This window comes from Dipodomys ordii, unplaced genomic scaffold (assembly GCF_000151885.1).
Source record: "Dipodomys ordii isolate 6190 unplaced genomic scaffold, Dord_2.0 Scaffold221, whole genome shotgun sequence".
Lineage (NCBI taxonomy): Eukaryota > Metazoa > Chordata > Mammalia > Rodentia > Heteromyidae > Dipodomys > Dipodomys ordii.
The window spans coordinates 553,949-572,857 of record NW_012267437.1 but is presented as its reverse complement, the minus strand read 5'-3'; the positions used below and the strand labels follow the sequence as shown (position 1 = coordinate 572,857).

Sequence of the window (18,909 nt, the reverse complement as noted above, 5' to 3'; positions counted from 1 at the left end):
GAAGAGTAAAGACATGAAAAATATAGCCAGGATTACAGGCTCACACTTGTAATCCTAACTACTCAGGAGGCTGAGATCTGAGGATCACGGTTTGCAGCCAGCTTGGGCAGGAAAGTCCATGAGACTCTTCTAAGTAACCATCAGAAAACCAGAAATAGCACTGTGGCTCAGGTGGTAGAGCACTAGCCTTGAGCATAAAGAGGCCCAGAGTCCAAGCCTATAGCCTCAGGACTGGCAAAAAAAGCACATTGTCTGCAAAAGAGGGGATGATAGAGGGATGCTGGGTCACCAAGAAGTGTAAGGTTTCTGCCTAGTGGCCCAAGGAAGGAACAAAGAGTTTTGCTTTGCAATCACTTTTACTGCCCTTAAGAATTGTGTTTTAAGTTGCTTAGTAATGTCAGAGAAGAACATGTGAGGAAAAGGCTCAGCTTTCTCAAGCAGTCTGGAGGCACATAGCTGGGGATTACAGGCTGACTGGCTTCACCTATTGAAAAGGGATCCTGTCTTTACAATATTAACCCTGTCCTACAATCCTCTTCTTAAAGAAATCACATTGTTGGATTCTACTAATTCACTGTGATTTATAACAAACCAGTGGTGTCATTCTGTTGTGCACTTTGTTAAACCTTCTATGTGATTTTAATAAACTTAATTAACTTTTGGGCTGGCTGCAAAAAAAAAAAAAAGAATTGTTTTTAAGCCAGGCACTCTGGCTTATACCTATAATCCTAACTATTCAAGCAGGCTGAGATCTGAGGATCACAGTTTGAAGCCAGCTCCAGCAAGAAAGTCTGTGAGATTCTTTATCTCCAATTAACCACCTAAAAGCTACAAATAGAATTATGGCTCAAGTGGTAGAGCAGAAAAGTTCAAGGACAGCAACAAAGCCATGAGTTCAAGCCTCAGGACTGGTTCCCCCCAAAATAGTTTTTAATGGAAAATTTTAAATACCCAGCAAAGTGATGCAATAAGCACCCATATTCCCACAACTTAGACAACCAGTTCTCAATCATGCAATCCCAGAAATAATCTCAGAACTTCTAAAAATAACTGATGCCCCCAATTCTATCCCCAAAGAATCTGATTTAAATGGTCTAGGACACAGCCTCAATGTGGAGAGCTTTTAAAGCTCCTCAGGTAGATTTTTGGGGGGGGGGGGTCCGGTCATGGGGCCTGAACTCTGGGCCCACGTGCTGTCCCTCAGCTCTTCAGCTGAAGGCTAGCACTCTACCACTTGAGCCACAGCACCACTTCCGCCTTTTTTTTCTGCTTATGTGGTGCTGAGGAATCGAACCCAGGGCCTCATGCATGCAAGGCAAGCGCTCTACCACTGAGCCACCTTCCCAGCCCCATCCTCAGGTAATTTTAATGTGTGAACCAGGGTTTAGAGCCAATTATTTAAAAGTCAATAGTTGCATCTGGGTATGTGGGAGGTATAGCTCAGTGATAGAGCATTTACCTAACATGCACAAGGCCCTGGGTTCTGCTCCCAGCATCACGCAAAAGAAACTGTCAGCTACAAGCATTCTATCAGATTTCTTTTCAGTTTTACATTTTTGTTGGGATTCCTAGGCTGGCCTTGAATGCCTGAGCTTCTTGTTTCAGCCTCCCAAGAAACTGGGACTACAGGCATATGACATCACATGTAGCCTGCCATATATGTCCTTTGCTGAACAATCTCAAAAGTAAATTACCGCAAGTAGAGGTGTAGCTTAAGTGGCAGAATGACAGCCTTGAGTAAAAAAGCCAATTCAATTGCAAGGTCCTGAGTTCAAGCTCCAGTATGGGCACAGAAAATACACATATAAACTACTGGTTAGCTGGGCACTGGTGGCTCATCCCTGTAATCCTAACTACTCAGGAACCTGAGATCTGAGAATTGAGGTTCAAAACCATCCAGGCAGGAAAGTCCAAATCCTGTGAGACTTTTTTTGGGGGGGGTGGGGGTATGGTCATGTGGCCTGAACTCTGGGCCTGGGCACTGTCCCTTAGCGCTCTGCCACTTGAGCCACAGTGCCACTTCCAGCATTTTTCTTTTTGCTTATGTGGTGCTGAGGAATCGAACCCAGGGCCTCATACATGCAAGGCAAGCGCTCTACCACTGAGCCACTTTCCCAGCCCCAAGACTTTTTTTTTGGTCAGTTGTAAGGCTTGAACTCAGGGCCTCGGCATTGTCCTGAACTCTTTTGCTCAAGGCTAGCACTCTTATCACTTTTAGCCAGAGTACCACTTACAGTTTTCTGGTGGTTAGTTGGAGATAAGAGTCTCATGGACTTTCCTGCCCAGGCTGGCTTCAAACCATGATCCTCATATCTCAGTCTCCCGAGTAGCTAGGATTATGGGCATGAGCCATTGGCCCCCAGACCACATGAGACTGACAAAAAAAAGAAAGATGGAGGGTGAATAATTCTGAAATACATTGCAGCTGTGAACGCAGACCACCTAGATCTCAATGAAAAGCTGAAAAGCTGTGGATCAGTGGGGTTGCAGGGCAGGGAAAGGGAAAGCAATGGAGAAAGTTATTCTGATCAAAGTATATGCATGTCTAAAATGTCATGGTGAAACCCCTTGGTACAATTAATACATAGTAGGAAAAATAAATAACAAGTAAAACAGGATCTACAGAGAGAATGGATAATAACAGGAGGGGGAATGGCTAATGAAGAGGGTGAATGAGGGTGCATATGGTCAAAATACTTTATTTGCCTGTGTGAAAACAGATTAGTGAAACCTGTTGAAATTGTTTTTGTTTTGTTTTGCCAGTCCTGGGGCTTGAACTCAGGGCCTACTCATTGTCCCTGAGCCACCTTTTTTTTTTTTTGGGGGTCCGGTCGTGGGGCCTGAGCCTGGGCGCTGTCCCTCAGCTCTTCAGCTCAAGGCTAGCACTCTACCACCTGAGCCACAGCACCACTTCCGGCTTTTTTCTTTTTGCTTATGTGGTGCTGAGGAATCGAACCCAGGGCCTCATGCATGCAAGGCAAGCACTCTACCACTGAGCCACCTACCCAACCTGCCCTGAGCTTCTTTTGCTTAAGGCTAGCAATCTACCACTTGAGCCACAGTACCACTTATGGCTTTTTCTATGTATGTGGTACTGAGGAATTGAACCTAGGGCTTCATGCATGCCGGGCAAGCACTCTACCACTAAGCCACATTCTCAGCCCCACTCTCCCTTTTGTGAGTCGTGGGGCCTGAACTCTGGGCCTGGGCACTCTCCCTAGGCTCTTCAGCTCAAGGCAACCACTTGATCCACAGTGCCACAGTGCCACTTCCAGCTTTTTCTGCTTATGTGGTGCTGAGGAATCGAACCCAGGGCCTCATGCATACGAGGCAAGCACTCTACCACTGAGCCACCTTCCTAGCCCCTCCCTTCTTTTTTTGTGGTCATGGGGCTCGAACCTGGGTCTGGGCCTGGGTACTATCCCTCAGCTCTTCGCTCAAGGCCAGTGCTCTACCACTTGAGCCACAGCGCCACTTCCGGTTTTCTCTTGGTTAATTTTACACTGACTTTCCTGCTCGGGCTACCTTTGAACTTCGATCCTCAGATCTCAGCCTCCTGAATAGCTAAGAATAAGCGTAGTCACCAGCGCCCGGCTCCACTCTTCTTTTTTTTTGTGTGTGGGGGGGTCAGCTCAAGGCTAGCAAGCTACCACTTGAACCACAGTGCCACTTTTGGCTTTTTTTCTTTTTGCTTATGTGGTGCTGAGGAATCGAACCCAGGGCCTCAGGCATGCAAGGCAAGTGCTCTACCACTGAGCCACCTTCCCAACCCCCGGCTCCATTCTTCTTAAAATAATTTCAAGGGGCTGGGAATGAGGCTTAGTGGTAGAGTGATTGCCTAGCATGCATGAAGCCCCGGGTTCGATTTCTCAGTACCACATACAGTTTGAGCCACAACGCCACTTTGGGATTTTTCTGAGTTGTTTATTGGAGATAAATGTCTCAAAGACTTTCCTGCCCCAGCTGACATTGAACCATGACTCTCAAATCTCAGCCTTCTGAATAGCTAGGATTACAGGTGTGAGCTACAGTTGCCCTGCCTTTATATGTTCTTTTTGCTTCTTATAATAAACATTCTACACATCATTAAAATTCTCTTGTAGTAATGACATATTTTTTTCACCTCCCTCTCAGCTCTGCTTCCAATTTTTTACTATAGTAAAAAAACACTGTGCCAGGTGTGGTTGTTCAAGCCTGTAATTCTAGCCACTTGGGAGGTAGAGATAGGGAAGTCGCAGTTTGAGTCTTGACCTTGCCAGACAAACACACACAAAAATGTTTGAGACTCCATCTCAACCATTGATTAGGTGCAGTGGCACACATCTGTCATACTAGAAATGCTAAGGGGTACACATAGGAAGATCATTGTCTAGGCCATCCCAAGCAAAAGGAGATCCTATCTCAAAAATAATGCAAAAGGGGTCTGACAAGAGGCTCCAATGTTGGGGCACCTGCCTAGAAATGTGAGGCTGTGAGTTCAAACCCCAGTATCACCAACAAAGGCATTATAGTAAATATTTATATTTTTTTCTCTGTGTGTGTGTATGTGTGTACACATGAGCATGCATATAGGATTTGGACCTAGAGCCTCAAACACACTAGGCAAGTGTTCTACCACTGAGCTATATCATTCGCCCACAACAAACGTGTGTGTGTGTGTGTGTTGTGTGTGTGTGTGTGTGTGTGTGTGTGTGTGTGTGTGTGTGTCGGTCGTGGGGCTTGAACTCTGGGCTCTGTCCCTGGGCTTTTCAGTTCAAGAAGAATGCTCTACCACTTGAGCCACAGTGCCACTTCCAGTTTTCTGGTGGTTAATTGGAGATAAGAATCTCATGGAGTTTCCTGCCCAGGCTGGCTTTGAAATAGTGATCCTCAGATCTCAGCCTCCTGAGTAGCTAGGATTACAGGTGTGAGCCACCGGTGCCCAGCTGGCAACAAACATTCCTAAAGCTAACTTCTGAGCAACAGCTTTACTTTTTCATGAAGTGGTTTTAAGGTTATAATCAGGTTTTCATATTAGAAAAATACATTTTTGCCAGGCACCAGCAGCTCACACCTGTAATTCTAACTACTCAGGATGCTAAGATCTGAGGATTGCAGTTTGAAGCCACCCTGGGTAATACATGAAACTTTTATCTCCAGTTAACCACCAAAAAGCCAGAAGTGGAGTTGTGGCTCAAGTGGTAGAGCAGTAGCCTGGAGCACAAAAGCTTAAGGATAGCACATAGGCCCTACGTTCAAGCCCCATAATGAACACACATGATGAACCCTATGCTTTGAACTTTTTAGACAAGAGCTATTCCACTTAATAGTCTGTTTGCTTTTAATATAGGGTCTCAATGGGCTGGGAAGGTGGCTCAGTGGTAGAGTGCTTGCCTTGCATACCTGAGGCCCTGGGTTTGATTCCTCAGCACCACATAAACAGAAAAAGCCGGAAGTGGTGCTGTGGCTCAAGTGGTAGAGTGCTTGCGTTGAGCTGAAGAGCTGAAGGACAGCATCCAGATCCAGAGTTCATGCCCCATGACAGACAAAAAAAAGAAAGAAAGAAGAAATGAAGGAAGGAAGGAAAGAAGGAAGGAAGAAAGGAGTGGGTCTCAATAATTTCATTCAAGCTTGCCTCCTCGTGTCTCTGCCTCCACAGTAGCTGGGATTACATCACACTCAGCTAGAAAAAATACTTTAGATGCCTAGAGTATGAATGTGGAAGGAAATTAGAAGATGGGAGGCAGCAGAGTGAGTGGTTGAGGAGGACTCACTGAGGCACAGGCCTTGGGGAGGCAAGAAAACCAGAAGGGAAGGACTGTGAGGGAAAAAGCTAAGAGAAAAGAACAACGCCCTGGGGCTGGGAAGGTGGCTCCGTGGTAGAGCGCTTGCCTTGCATGCAAGAGGCCCTGGGTTCGATTCCTCAGCACCACAGAAGCAAAAAGAAAAAAGCCAGAAGTGGTGCTGTGGCTCAAGTGGTAGAGCACTAGCCTTGAGCTGAAGAGCTGAGGGACAGTGCCCAGGCCCAGAGTTCAGGCCCCACGACCAGACCCAAAAAAAAAAAAAGAACAAGGCCCTGAGGTCAAGTCCCAGTACAGGCACAAAAAAGAGACACAGAGTGGAGGGAGTCACAGTGATTGTCTAATATAACACATTCTGCTAGGCTGGGCTTTACACGTTCTCAGTGATGCTCAGAATGATCCAGAAAGTAATAGTCATTGCCAGTGCGTGTGTGTGTGTGTGTGTGTGTGAGTGCACGTGCATGCGTACACACATGCACCAGTCCTGTGGCTTGAATTCAGGGCCTAGGGACTGTCCTTGAGTTTTTTTGGCTCAAAAGTAGTGCTCTACCTCTACCACTTGAACCATAGCTCTATTTCCAGCTTTTATTTTGATGCTGAATTGGAGATAAGGGTCTTAAGGACTTTCCTACCTGGACTGGCTACAAATTGTGATCCTCGTATCTCAGCCTCCTGAGTAGCTAGGATTACAGGTGTGAGCCATCGGTGCCCAGTTTGTCCCTTAGCTTTTAAGCTCAAGACTCCTGCCCTACCCCTACAGTTCTATTTCTGACATTTCGGTGGTTAATTATAGATAAGTCTCCCAGACTTTTCTACTTAGGCTGGCTTCAAACTTTGATCTTCAGATCTCAGCTTCCTTAGTAGCTAGGATTATAGATGTTAGCCAATAGTGCCCGGCTTCCAGGTTTTTTTTAATTTAATTTTTTTATTGACCTGCCTAACTCAGCATTTTTCTTTCTTCCCCACAAGGACTGAGGAGGAGAAGAAAGATTGGGTCCAGGTAACATCCAAGAAGGCTTGGTGGGAGGGGGCTGAAAGAGTATTAACAGGTCTCTTAGGGGACATAGACTCTTCCCCCCAAAATTCCTATCTAACAGAATGGGCCTACAGACCTCCCTTCCAACAGACTTTGCCATCCCCATTTTATAGCTAAGCAAACTGAAGTCCAGTGGCAAAACAGAAATTCACAAATTCAGGATGTTGGTTTCTCAGAGTGGGTCAAAACCTGTGAAGCCTTAAGCTCAGGCAGAGACTAGGAAGGCCAGCTAAGGTTTTTCCAGTAACAGCTCTTCCCCCAACCCTACCCCCTGGCTTTCCACCCTCATTTTTCTAATTACCTGGAATATGGGAGGGGTTTGCTCAAGATGATATGTCTGGCATGGACACAGCTGAGCCTAGAACGTAAATTTTCCTTACTCCAGACTAAGGCATAGGAAGGTGAGCTGAGGGTGAAGATAGGTGGCTTGTGGAGTGATCTGACCTCTCATTTCTTACCCCTCCCCGATAGGCCATCAACTCCACCCTCTTAAAGCATGAACAGACCCTGGAGACCTTCAAACTGTTGAACTCAACAAACAGGGAAGATGAAGATACCCCACCCAACTCACCAGTAAGAGTCCTCCCTCCATGCCCCCACACCTCACCTCTATCTCCCTCAGCACTGGGAATCCCTTTCCAGCCTCCAAATTCCCACCTTTCCTTGCCATGATCCTCTCATTCTTAGGAAGTAGAGACTAGACAGACAATGCATGACCTCAGAGGAGCAGTTTTTTGTTCATAGGACTGCAGAGAAACCATGGGGGGAACAGGCCCAGAGAGTAAAGTGACCTTGGATGGCACAATGAGGTAGGAACCAGTCCAGGCTCAAAGCTACAGGTAATCCTTGCTACTTAGGAGGCTGAGATCCAAGAATCACAGTTTGAAGCCATCCCAGGCAAGAAAAGTCCATGAGACTCTTATCTCTTACCTCCCCTCACCCCCCAAAAAAAGCTGGAAGTGAAAGCTGTGGCTCAAGTTGTAGAGTCTTGAGCAAAAGAAGCTCAAGGATAGTGCCCAGGCCCTGAGTTCAAGCAAACACAAAAAAAGAAAAGGGCAGGTATTCTCCATGTGTCTCCTGCCCCCATCCTCCATAATGATCCAAGTCTTGGGAAATGAACAAGGGTTGGTAGAACTGAGCAGAAGAACAGTTGTCTTTGACCTGGATCCTGGCCTTTCCCTAGAACGTGGACCTTGGGAAGAGAGCACCCACGCCCATCCGGGAAAAGGAAGTCACCATGTGCATGCGCTGCCAGGAGCCTTTCAACTCCATCACCAAACGCAGGCACCACTGCAAGGCTTGTGGGCATGTGAGTATTGGGAGGCAGGGGCAACCCAAAAACCCATTTCTGAAATGGATACCCTCCAAGGGGGGAGGAATAGGTGCAAATCTGCCGTGGTACTTGCTACACTAAAGGGAAAGGCCTGCCAGAATCCAACTGTTCTTTTCCACTTGCCACCCCAGGTGGTTTGTGGGAAGTGCTCTGAGTTCCGGGCCCGCCTCATCTATGACAATAACCGCTCCAATCGTGTGTGCACTGATTGCTATGTGGCCTTGCATGGGGTGCCCGGGAGCAGTCCAGCCTGCAACCAACATACACCCCAGCGCAGGAGGTCTATCCTGGAGGTAAGAGCCAAGCCCCTATCCAATGTGATCTGAGGAGATCTGGACTCTCTGAAATATAGGGTGCCATGTGCACTGGCTGATCAAGTAACCCAGGCATGGACCGAGCAAAACCAGTACAAGAGTATATCCAGCCAGGTGCTGATGGCTCATACCTGTAATCCTAGCTACTCAGGAGGCTGACATCTGATAATTGCAGTTCACAGCCAGCCCAGGCAGAAAAGTCTGTGAGACTCTTATCTCCAATTAATTACAAAAGGCCAGAAGTGGAGCTGTGGCTCAAGTGGTAGATCTCTAGCCTTGAGCATAAAAGCCCAAGGACAGGACCCAGGCCCAGAGTTCAGGCCCCAAGACTGTCAAAAAAAAAGGGAGTAAAGGGTCTAGGAAGGTGGCTCAGTGGTAGAGCACTTGCCTTGCATGCATGAGGCCCTGGGTTCGATTCCTCAGCACCACATAAGCAGAAAAAGCCAGAAGTGGCACTGTGGCTCAAGTGGTAGAGTGCTAGCCTTGAGCCTTGAGCTGATGGGCAGCGCCCAGACCCAGAGTTCAGGCCCCATGACAAAAAAAAAAAGTCCAAGAGTCATTTCATGAAAATACACTTTTAACCCTTACAGTAAGTAATCTACCCATGCTCATATCCCTAGTTTACAAATGGAGAAATTAAGGCATGTGGAGGTTATTTGACCAAGTGACACAGTCAATAAGTGGTTGTTTTTATTTTGTCAGTTACTGGGGCTTGAACTCAGGGCGTGGACACTTCCTTAGCTTTTTAACTTAAGGTTGGTGCTCTACCACTTGAGCCATACCTCTACTTTTGGCTTTTTTGGTGACTAATTAGAGGTAAGGGTCCCACAGACTTTCCTGCCAGGGCTGGCTCTAAACTGTGATCCTCAGATCCAAGTTTCCTGAGTAGCTGGGGTTATAGGCATGAGCCACCAGTGCCCAGGTGTTTTGTTTTTGTTTTATTTTGTTTTAGGCCAGTCCTGGGGCTTGAACTCAGGGCCTGGGCACTGTTTCTGAGCGTCTTTTGCTCAAGGCTAGCACTCTACCACTTGAGCCACAGTGCAACTTCTGACGGGTTTTTTTTTTTCTGTTTATGTGGTACTAAAGAATTGAACCCAGGGCTTCATGCATGCTAGGTAAGCACTCTACCGCTAAGCCACATTCCCAGCTTCAGTTTTTGTTTTTTGAAATGAGATTTCACTATATTCCTTAGGCTGACCTCAGTTATTCTGCCTTCAGCCTCCTGAGTAGCTGAGATTTATAGACACAGCTCAAGGATTTTTTGTTCAATTAACAAATTGCCCTTTATTACAAACTAGGATCAGTAGAATAAATTCTTCCCAGAAGAATTTATTTTGGTTTTTTTAAGCATATCAAGCCATTTAACACTTAAAAGGTCTTACTCACCAGGCACTGATACTAATGGCTCACACCTGTAATCCTAGCTACTCAGGAGGCTGAGATCTGAAGGATCATGGGTCAAAGCCAGCCCTGGGAAGGAACATCCTTGAGACTCTTACCTCCAGTTAAGCACTAGAAAATGGGAAGTGGCGCTGTGGCTCAAGCCACTAGTAGAGCACTAGTCTTGGGCTGAAGAGTTCAGGGACAGTGCCCAGGCCCAAAGTTCAAGACCCATGACCCACAAAAAAAATAGCTTACTCTACCAATAACTATACTAAATGCATTGCTTGTGTTAGCTCATTTAATCCTCACAACAGCCCTCTGTGTTCTCCTTCCAAGTCAATATATTTTCATCTAGAGCTGGGAGTGTGAGCCAGCTTGCATTACCTACCTACCACCTACCCATCCACCCCCTTAACCACAGTGCTAGATTGCCCCTTGCTGAGTGATGGATGTATGATGAAAGATGTAAAGAGGTGAGGTGTTGAAAGTGTGAACAGCTTGAATAAATTAACCAGTTATCTGACTGGCCTTTAGATGCCCTTGCTGGCGTGTGCACATCTTTCTCTGTCAGTGTGTACATGTGCATGTGTGCATGTGTATGCCAATTCTGGGACTTGAACTCATTACCTGGTCACTGTCCCTTAGCCTTTTCCACTCAAGGCTGATACTTTACCACTTGAGTTACATCTCCACTTCTGGCCTTTTTTTAATGGTCATGGGGCTTGAACTCTAGGTCTGGGCACTGTCCCTGAGCATTTCAGCTCAAGGCTAGTGCTCTAGCATTTGAGCCACAGTGCCACTTCTGGTTTTCTAGTGGTTAAAACAGTCATGGCCTGGGTCAAGCAGAGAAGTCTAGCTTTGAATCTGGACTTACTAGGAGGCAATAGTCAAAACTTCTATCACCTGAGTTTCACAGTCTGCATCTGAGACATGGAATAGCAAGCCATGTACTAGGGAAGGGGGGAAGCTACTTAAACTAGAATGGAGTCAGGCTAGGCCATCTGTTACCAATGACTTTACCCATGTTTCTTGGATCCAGAAACAGGCCTCGGTAGCTGCTGAGAACAGCGTCATCTGCAGCTTCCTGCACTACATGGAAAAGGGCGGGAAAGGATGGCACAAGGCATGGTTCGTGGTCCCTGAGAATGAACCTTTGGTGCTGTACATCTATGGAGCCCCTCAGGTGTGCATCCTCCTCCTTCTGAGTCTTTTAGGATACCTAGTGAAGCCACACTGCTACCCTTTTCCCCCCCTGATTTCTATCTTCTTCTTTGGCCTTGGCAAATGGGATGAGCCCATCTCTAAGGGAAAGCCAGAATACCCACCCTTGGGTGGGTAATAAAGTCTACCTAGTGACAAGGCAAAACATGGAAGGCAAATAGGTGGGATGGGGAGTCTGGCTTGGAGAAAACTGGAGTGGAACAGGCATTCACACTCCTAGGTCTAATTCAGAGTAAGGATGAGCATGCAGATGGGGTGAAGAAGTCAAAGACCATTCTACTTAAAGAGACTAGTCCAGCTGGTTTGGGGTGTGTGGGAGGAGACATGTATTTGAACCAAGTCCTAGTTCCTTTTCCTGTTGATTACAATGAAGCCAAGGCAGGTTCTTAAGCAAGGGAAAAAAGGAATAGACACCAAAACAGTAGAGCCCCCAGGTGACCCCAGCTCTGTCCTTCCTCCTCAGGATGTGAAAGCCCAGCGCAGCCTGCCCCTCATTGGCTTTGAGGTGGGACCTCCTGAGGCAGGGGAGCGGCCTGACAGAAGGCATGTCTTCAAGATAACCCAGAGCCACCTAAGCTGGTACTTCAGTCCCGAGACAGAGGAGCTTCAGCGGCGCTGGATGGCTGTGCTGGGCCGGGCAGGCCGTGGGGATACGTTCTGCCCTGGGCCCACACTGTCTGAGGACAGGGAGATGGAGGCACCAGTGGCTGCATCAGGAGCCACTTCTGAGTCCCCTGAAGCCCCCCAGACCCGAGACAAGACCTAGAGGGTTTAGGGGGGGAATTGGGAGCCCCCACCCCACACTCTAGCTGCCCATGTCCAACTGGGGACTCCAGCCCCCTCCCCTCCCAGCTCAGTCAATACTTGAACTCCCATTACGGGCACTTTCAATCCCGAATGCTGGGTTTTGGGTTTTTTTTTAAATTCATCTTTTCACAAAATGTGGGCTTTTAAACACAAATATTCCTACAGTGATATTAATTATTTTTTAAAAAAAATCCCTGTCCCCAGGGAGGTTGGGAGCTATTGCTAGACCCACCTGAATTCAATTATTTACACCCCATCCCAAACACCCCAAAAATCTTGCCTCCACCCAATCCCCCCCCCCAAACAAAAGCACCAGAGGCAGGAAACATGAATTCAAGTGCCAGCTCTGCCACAAACCCTGGGGCCCGACCCACTCCCACCTCTTCAGCCAGTGTCTTCACATTTTTGACTCCACGTGGGATGGTGACTAAACCCCCTCCTGCCTCTTCCACAGCTTATAGCTTCCTGGCCCCAAGGCTACCCAGGATTTTAACGTCCAGACCCATGGCAGGGCCACTGGGCAGGACAGGGGAACAGGGGTGGGGGGAGGACAATGGATACTCTTTGTTTTGTTTTTTAAAGAAAAATACAGTTTATTTCAGGCTTACAGTAACTTTCAGAGCACGGTTATAGTCCATTCATCTATGTCTGTCTGTTCAAAGTAACCAGGCTATGAGGGTAAGCCCAGAAACCTCTCTGTGGCTGAACTTTGAAGCTCAGCTCCCACAAGTCTGCCTGATACCATGGCTCACACAGGTCAACCCACAGATTAAACAATGAATGAAGCTATTCTTTATTAAGTTCTGAAGCTTCATCCCTGGACTTTTAACAGGATGGGAGGGAAGTGAAGGAAGAGGTTGGAAGAGACAGAAAACATCCCAATTCTCCCAACCTCACCACCTAGCTGGGCTTAGAATTTGAAGGAATTCCATGGGAAAGCTGGAATGAATGAAAGAAGAGAGCAGAACATTTCTGGGAGGTCTCAAGTTTGGGTGGGGAGAGGACTTGCTCTGTGAGGAGTTAGAGGGACAGGGGAGAGGCACCAACAAGCCACTTTCCTATATATCCTCAACATCTCTCTCTCCCCCACCCCCTCTCTGTCTTTGGTCTCCATGTTCATCTCACCATTACTGAGCAGCCAGCCCCCTAAAGCTGAATGCTGGTCCTCTCCACAAATTAAACTGCTCACTGTCCACCAGAGTCTAACCCCTTCTTCAACCACACCCACACTCATCCCCCCCCACCCTCTTCACACTGATTAAACCCAAGAGGCACTGTGCTGGACAACCAGCCTAATCATTCACTTGGTACCTTAAGGCTTAAGGGTTATGGTAAAGTAGGTCCCATCACCCTCTCAACCAAGGACTCTAGGGCTTTTTTCCCCTGGAAGGAGCTGGACAGAGGATCAGGGAAGAAGGTGAGGACAGGGTGAACAAACAGTCCAGAGGTCTATAGACCTCAAAACAACAACAACAACCCTACAGAAGTCTCCAAACACCTAAGAAACAAAGACTCAAAAACCATTTCCAGATCCACTCATTTCTTTCTCCGTACAATGGTCCAGCCATCTTCCACTATATCCTCTTCCTTAATAGTCTGGAAATTCGATTCAGAGGGCTCAGCCTGGGGACACACCCTCTCAGTAGTAGCCCCATTATTCACAGCTGTGACCTGGAGGAAAAATATGAGATAATGCTATATGCATCATTAACCATTGGAGACCTAAGCTCACCCAACATTGCCAGGATATGTCTGTGTGACCTCTCTCTCTCTGGAGAATATCATCACCATCATCACCATCACCACCAATAAGCAACAAACATCACTTCTGTGTTCTCCCACAAAATGGAAAGCATCTGTACCCTCACCACCCAAGGGGTACCTCTTCACCTCCATTTCTTCCACTGTGTCCGCTTCTGCCTCCTCAGCCTGTTTGCCAGTCTTAAGTGCAGTGGCTGTGACTTTAAGCTTCTTTTGGGTGATGTGAGAGGTCATCTCCTTCAGGGCAGCTCCATCACCTCTCTGGAAGTGCTGAAACATGGTCTGCAGCTGCTGGCTCACCTGTCAAGAAAACATTCAACCAGTTTGGATTTTTCAAAGTATCTTACTATACAACCAGCTCAGAGGGAGGGAGTGGGTTGGAACTGTCCTTCTCTAAGAAGTCCACCAGTGAGGCAGCCTCATCTGAAAGGCTCAGGTGAAGCAGTGAAGGAGGCTATTGTAGCAGAAAAGACACAAGACATAAGCTTGATTTTGTTGTGTGTGCTGGTCCTGGGGCTTGAATTCAGGATCTAGGTGCTGTCTGTCCCTGAGCTTTTGTACTCAAGGCCACAGCTCCATTTCCAGATGTTTGGGTAGTGAATGAGAGATATGAGTCTTGCAGTCTTTCCTGCCCTAGCTGGCTTCGAACCTCAATCCTCAGATCAGTGTCCTGAGTAGCTAGGATTACAGGTATGCAACATGAGCTTTTTGAAAGACAGTAAATGCAGAAGGAAAGACAATCTCACCGGACATGTAATGCTAACTGGAAGAGGAGGGGAATCAACGTGACCCAACCTGCCCTTGGGATGAGGATGAGGAACAGATCTGGCTGGGAATGACATATGGAGAAAGGGAAGGTTTGGAAAGGCCTGGAAGACTAAACACCTTTTCCTTTAGGCAAAAGGAATGCTTATGGGCTGTGGATGTAGCTTAGTGGTAAGAGTCTAACATGCATGAAGTCCTGGGTTTAATTCCTCAGTACCACATAAGCAGAAAAGGCTGGAAGTGGTGCTGTGGTTCAAGTGGTAGAGTGCTAGCCTTGAGCAAAAGAAGCTCAGGGACAGTGCTCAGGCCTTGAGTTCAAGCCCCAGGACTGGCAAAAAAGGGGGGGCGGAATCTTAGAATGGCCTGGTATATGACCCAAGGAAAGAATGGTTTAAGCCAAGGTTCTGGAAGCAAAGCAAACAGTTAGGAGAAGACTGCAGGAAGGGAGATGGCTGCTGTGTCCACAATTAACTCACCTGGGGCAGACTCCCATCCTCCACAACTGTATCAAACTCATTGGTCATCAGCTCCCCAAGAAAGTCTTCCACCTCATCCAACTCCAAGTCAGCTGTGTAGGAAAGGATAGGACCCTTTGGTCAAAGACTGGCAACTTCATCATCCTACCTGCTATTTTCTAATACCTTTTTGATAGGTCTACACCTCATTAATGAGCAAAGGCCAGTGAACAGTTATATTTATTGACTAAAATGCTTTTGTTTCATCTGACTTCCCCTCTATGTGACACTCAACACACTACTTCTCTCTGAGCCTAGTTTCCTCACCTGTGAAGTGGGGCTAATAGTGACCTTAAAAGTCTCTTATGAGGACTCACCCAACACAATGCCTGGAGTTTTGAAGTATGGAGAGCCTTCATAACTGGCTCACCTCATTCTGGAGTCTAGAGGCCAATGGGACTGGTAAGAAAAAATGGGATATGATACTTCCAATAAGAAAATTCTCATAGCTTTGACACAAACCTACTATGTGATTCTGGCCAAGCCCTGCTCTCTGGGCCCACAATCTACTTTTCTCAGTTAAAAGTCTCTCCCCGCCCTTTCTCTGGAAGAGTTCACCCACCTGCTTGCTTGTCTCTACCATTCAAATCTAACATCCTCCAAATTTATTCCCAACTCCGAGTACTTGTATACCCAGGTATTTAACAAAGAACTTAGGTCCCCATATCCAACTTCCAATCCTGCATCTTATCTTCTACTGTTCCTCTATTCCATGAAAGGCACTTAATTCATCCCACTGTTCAAACCAGAAACTTGCTTCTTTTTCCCTCCCTACTTATAGCCAAGCACTCTCCTATGCCCGAATCCACCTTCTTTTCCATGAGAAATGCCATTGCCCTATTCTTGGTCTTATTTTATAGACAAAAACTGCACATGCAAGTACTGGGACTTGGACTCAGGGCCTCAAATGCTCTTTTGCTTGGCTTTTCTTTTTTTTGCTCAAAGCTGGCTCTCTACCACTTGAGCCACACACACACCCTTCTGGATTTTTGCTGCTTAATCAGAGATAAAGACTCTTTCAGACTTATCTGTCAAATCAAGCTGCAAATTTCAACCCTCCAATCCTAGCTGGCCTCTCAAGGACAGCGCCCAGGCCAAGCCCCATGAGCAGCATACATACACACACGGCTTGGAAAGCCTTTCATATATTATCATTTTGGAGTAGAAAGTCTCCCTACCACCCAGCTTCATTCTCTCTCCCAGTTCTCCACCCCACAATGGCCTTAGAACAATGATCCTTTTGACATCTTCCAAAAGTTAGACATTATCTCCCCATCACCACAGACCTCCTGGGTGTAACTTTCCTAGCTTTCCCCACCCATACTGACTCCTTTTCATCCCAAGGGAAGGAGTCCAATCACTATCTTCCCAGAAAAGGTGCCACCTCCACCTCAAGTTGCCACAAGAACCATGTGTTCCTTTCTTTCAGAACACTTATTTAGCTTTGGATTTGTCCATTTATTTGTATCCCTCACTTGATAGTAAAATGTTCTTGAGATAGGATTCTGCTGGATACCAAATCCAAGGCTAGAAAATGGGGAACTTTGTTTAAAAAAAAAACACTATAGCATTTAACCCATCCCCTGCTTGGCTCTTTGTTCCAATACAACCCTTAAATGGGCCTATAGTATCCATCTTTGCCACCCTGATACCCACGTATAGTTACTGAGGATTTGAAATGTCATATTAGTCCATGGATTTGTGACACAGTTCAAGTGGTAGAGTGCAAGTAAGAGGCTCTTGAGTTCAAGCTCAGCATCTCACATACATACACAAATGTGACAAGGCCAGATTGAGATGTGCTAACATCAGGCAATTATATTTTTTTGAAAACAATCTTTGTACATCTGTGTGTATGTGCGCACATGCACGTGGGTGTCGGTCCTGGGGCTGGCACTGTGCTTGAGCAATGTTTCTGATATTACTTTTCTTCAGGCTACTGTTCTACCACTTGAGCCACAGTGTCACCTCCGGCTTTTTCTTAGTAGTTTATTGGAGATAAGTCTCACAGGCTTTCCTACAGGAGCTGGCTTTGAACAATGATCCTCAGATCTCCTGAGTAGCTACAATTACAAGCCTGAGCCACCAACACTTGGCTCTACATCTTATTAGATGTAAAAGTTTACATTTATGACATGTTGAAACCTTTTGAATGTGAGCTGAATAACACAGCATTAATTCCATCTACTTTTCACTATAGTGGCTGCTAATTTTGGTAAGATTGGGTGTGCTGGAGATGGAACCCAAGGTCTTGAGCATGCTAGAAAAGTGCTCTACAGCTGAGCTACACCCCCAGCTCAGCAGTTTTTAAATGACATGACTCACACAACACTACTGGACAAAGCTGGCGTGGAAACTGTGGTACCCATTTCAAAACCCAAGAAACAATCTTATAAGGGTAAAATGCCCACTTCAGGGAAATAACATGATGATCTAGGAGAACAACCTATAAGACACTCGGATCCGAGATCCTGACTCCCAAACTAGCTTTCGTTCCACCTCGCCCTCGGGTAGCAAACTGGTCATCCATCAAGCGTTCCAGAGACGTGCTGGCTCTCCAGAGCTCCTCCTCTCCGGCCCCCACTGCCACACAGAGAGAAAGCGGCGTCCCACACTCACTCACCATTGCGGAAGAAATAATCCTCCACTGCACCACAAAGCCACTCGGCCTTTTCCTGGCTGTGCACGCCCCCGAAGCCATTGTCCACCGCAATCTGAAAATACAGTTCGAAGCCCACCATGTCAGCTCAGGGACCCGCCTAAGGTCGGGAGTCCCCCACGTCGCCCATCCAAGTCTCAGGGGTCTCGACCGGCAAGCTCTTGTGTCCCAGACTCTAACCTTTCATCCTGCCATGGTTTTGCTCACCTGCAAAGCGGGCCAAGCCTCCAGAGCCGCTCGGACGCCAGCCCGGTAGAGCGCTCGCACATCTTCCCCAGCGCCCGCCATCATACCGTCTGGCTCACGTGATGCCTCGGCGATCCAATCCCTCCCCAATTCGCTCCAGACCAAACAAGCCGAAAGCCGAGGATGAGAACCCAGACTCGCTTTTCCGCTGACCTGGCAGGAAGACTAGAGCAATAGAAAAGTCCAACAGCAAATACGAGGTTTTAGTTGGAAATCCAGCCCCAGTGGGGAGGCGGGGATAGAGGTAATCAGTGACGTAGGGAACACCGCTACAAATTATACGCAATAACCGAGTCAAAGGAAACAAGATGGGACTGGGAAGGTGGCTCAGTGGTAGAGCACTTGCCTAGCATGCCTGAAGCACTGGGTTCGATTCCTCAGCACCACATACACAGGAAAGTCCAGAAGTAGTGCTGTGGCTCAAGTGGTAGCCACAACACAAAGCCAACTGCATCTTTAACAGTGTCCCAACAACTATGGTCAACGACAGCAGAATATTTTTGTGTGTGTGCCGGTCCTGAGGCTTTAACTCGTGCCTGAGCACTGGGCCTGAGCTTTTTTCTCAAGACTTTTTGCTCAAGGCAAGAGCTCTACCATTTGAACCGCAGCTCCACTACTGGCTTTGGCGATTACATGGAAATCATTGTCCCGGGGATTTTTCCTGTCTGTACTGGCTTTGAACTGGGATCCTCAGATTGTAGCCTCCTGAACAGTGAGGATTATAGGTTTGAGCCAGCCCCCCGCAGGAATCTCTGTGACGCTCTTCAATTAACGACCACAAAACCGGAAGTGGCGCTGTGGCTCAAGTGTTAGAGCTCTCACCATGAGCTGAAGAGCTCAAGGACCGTGCCCAGACCCAGAGTTCAAGCCCCACAACCGACACACAAAAAAAAAGGCTAGAGAAGCTAGAAGAGTGACATAAGAGGCAAAGAACTAGCAAATCAGCCACGTGAATGTGAGGTCTTGAATTGAAGCCCTAGTATTGGGGTGTGGGGGAGCTAAAGGCAGTGGTGACATATGCCTGGAATCTGAATCAGGAATATCTCAAGTTAGTACACAGCTTAGGCTCCATAGTGAGTTCAAGGGTAG

At 47.1% G+C, this 18,909-nt stretch overlaps 2 protein-coding genes across 2 annotated transcripts in view; one reads left to right on the top strand and one right to left on the bottom strand.

The window, feature by feature from the left end:
• The window catches only part of Fgd1 (FYVE, RhoGEF and PH domain containing 1), a 53,338-nt gene extending 40,851 nt beyond the window's left edge, over positions 1–12,487 (top strand). The window contains exons 13-18 of the mRNA XM_013035806.1: positions 6,750–6,780; positions 7,288–7,389; positions 8,000–8,125; positions 8,281–8,442; positions 10,886–11,029; positions 11,531–12,487. Coding sequence (XP_012891260.1) covers positions 6,750–6,780; positions 7,288–7,389; positions 8,000–8,125; positions 8,281–8,442; positions 10,886–11,029; positions 11,531–11,833 — 868 coding nt within the window. The 3' untranslated portion in view covers positions 11,834–12,487. The remainder of the gene's footprint in view (positions 1–6,749; positions 6,781–7,287; positions 7,390–7,999; positions 8,126–8,280; positions 8,443–10,885; positions 11,030–11,530) is intronic.
• Positions 12,064–17,869, bottom strand: Tsr2 (TSR2, 20S rRNA accumulation, homolog (S. cerevisiae)). The gene is made up of 5 exons (XM_013035808.1): positions 17,782–17,869; positions 17,539–17,629; positions 14,877–14,968; positions 13,765–13,935; positions 12,064–13,545 (listed from the first exon to the last, which is right to left on the bottom strand). Exons 1-5 carry the CDS (start codon positions 17,863–17,865, stop codon positions 13,411–13,413), a joined length of 573 nt encoding a protein of 190 aa, XP_012891262.1. The 5' UTR covers positions 17,866–17,869; the 3' UTR covers positions 12,064–13,410.
• Positions 17,870–18,909: the final 1,040 nt, after the last annotated feature.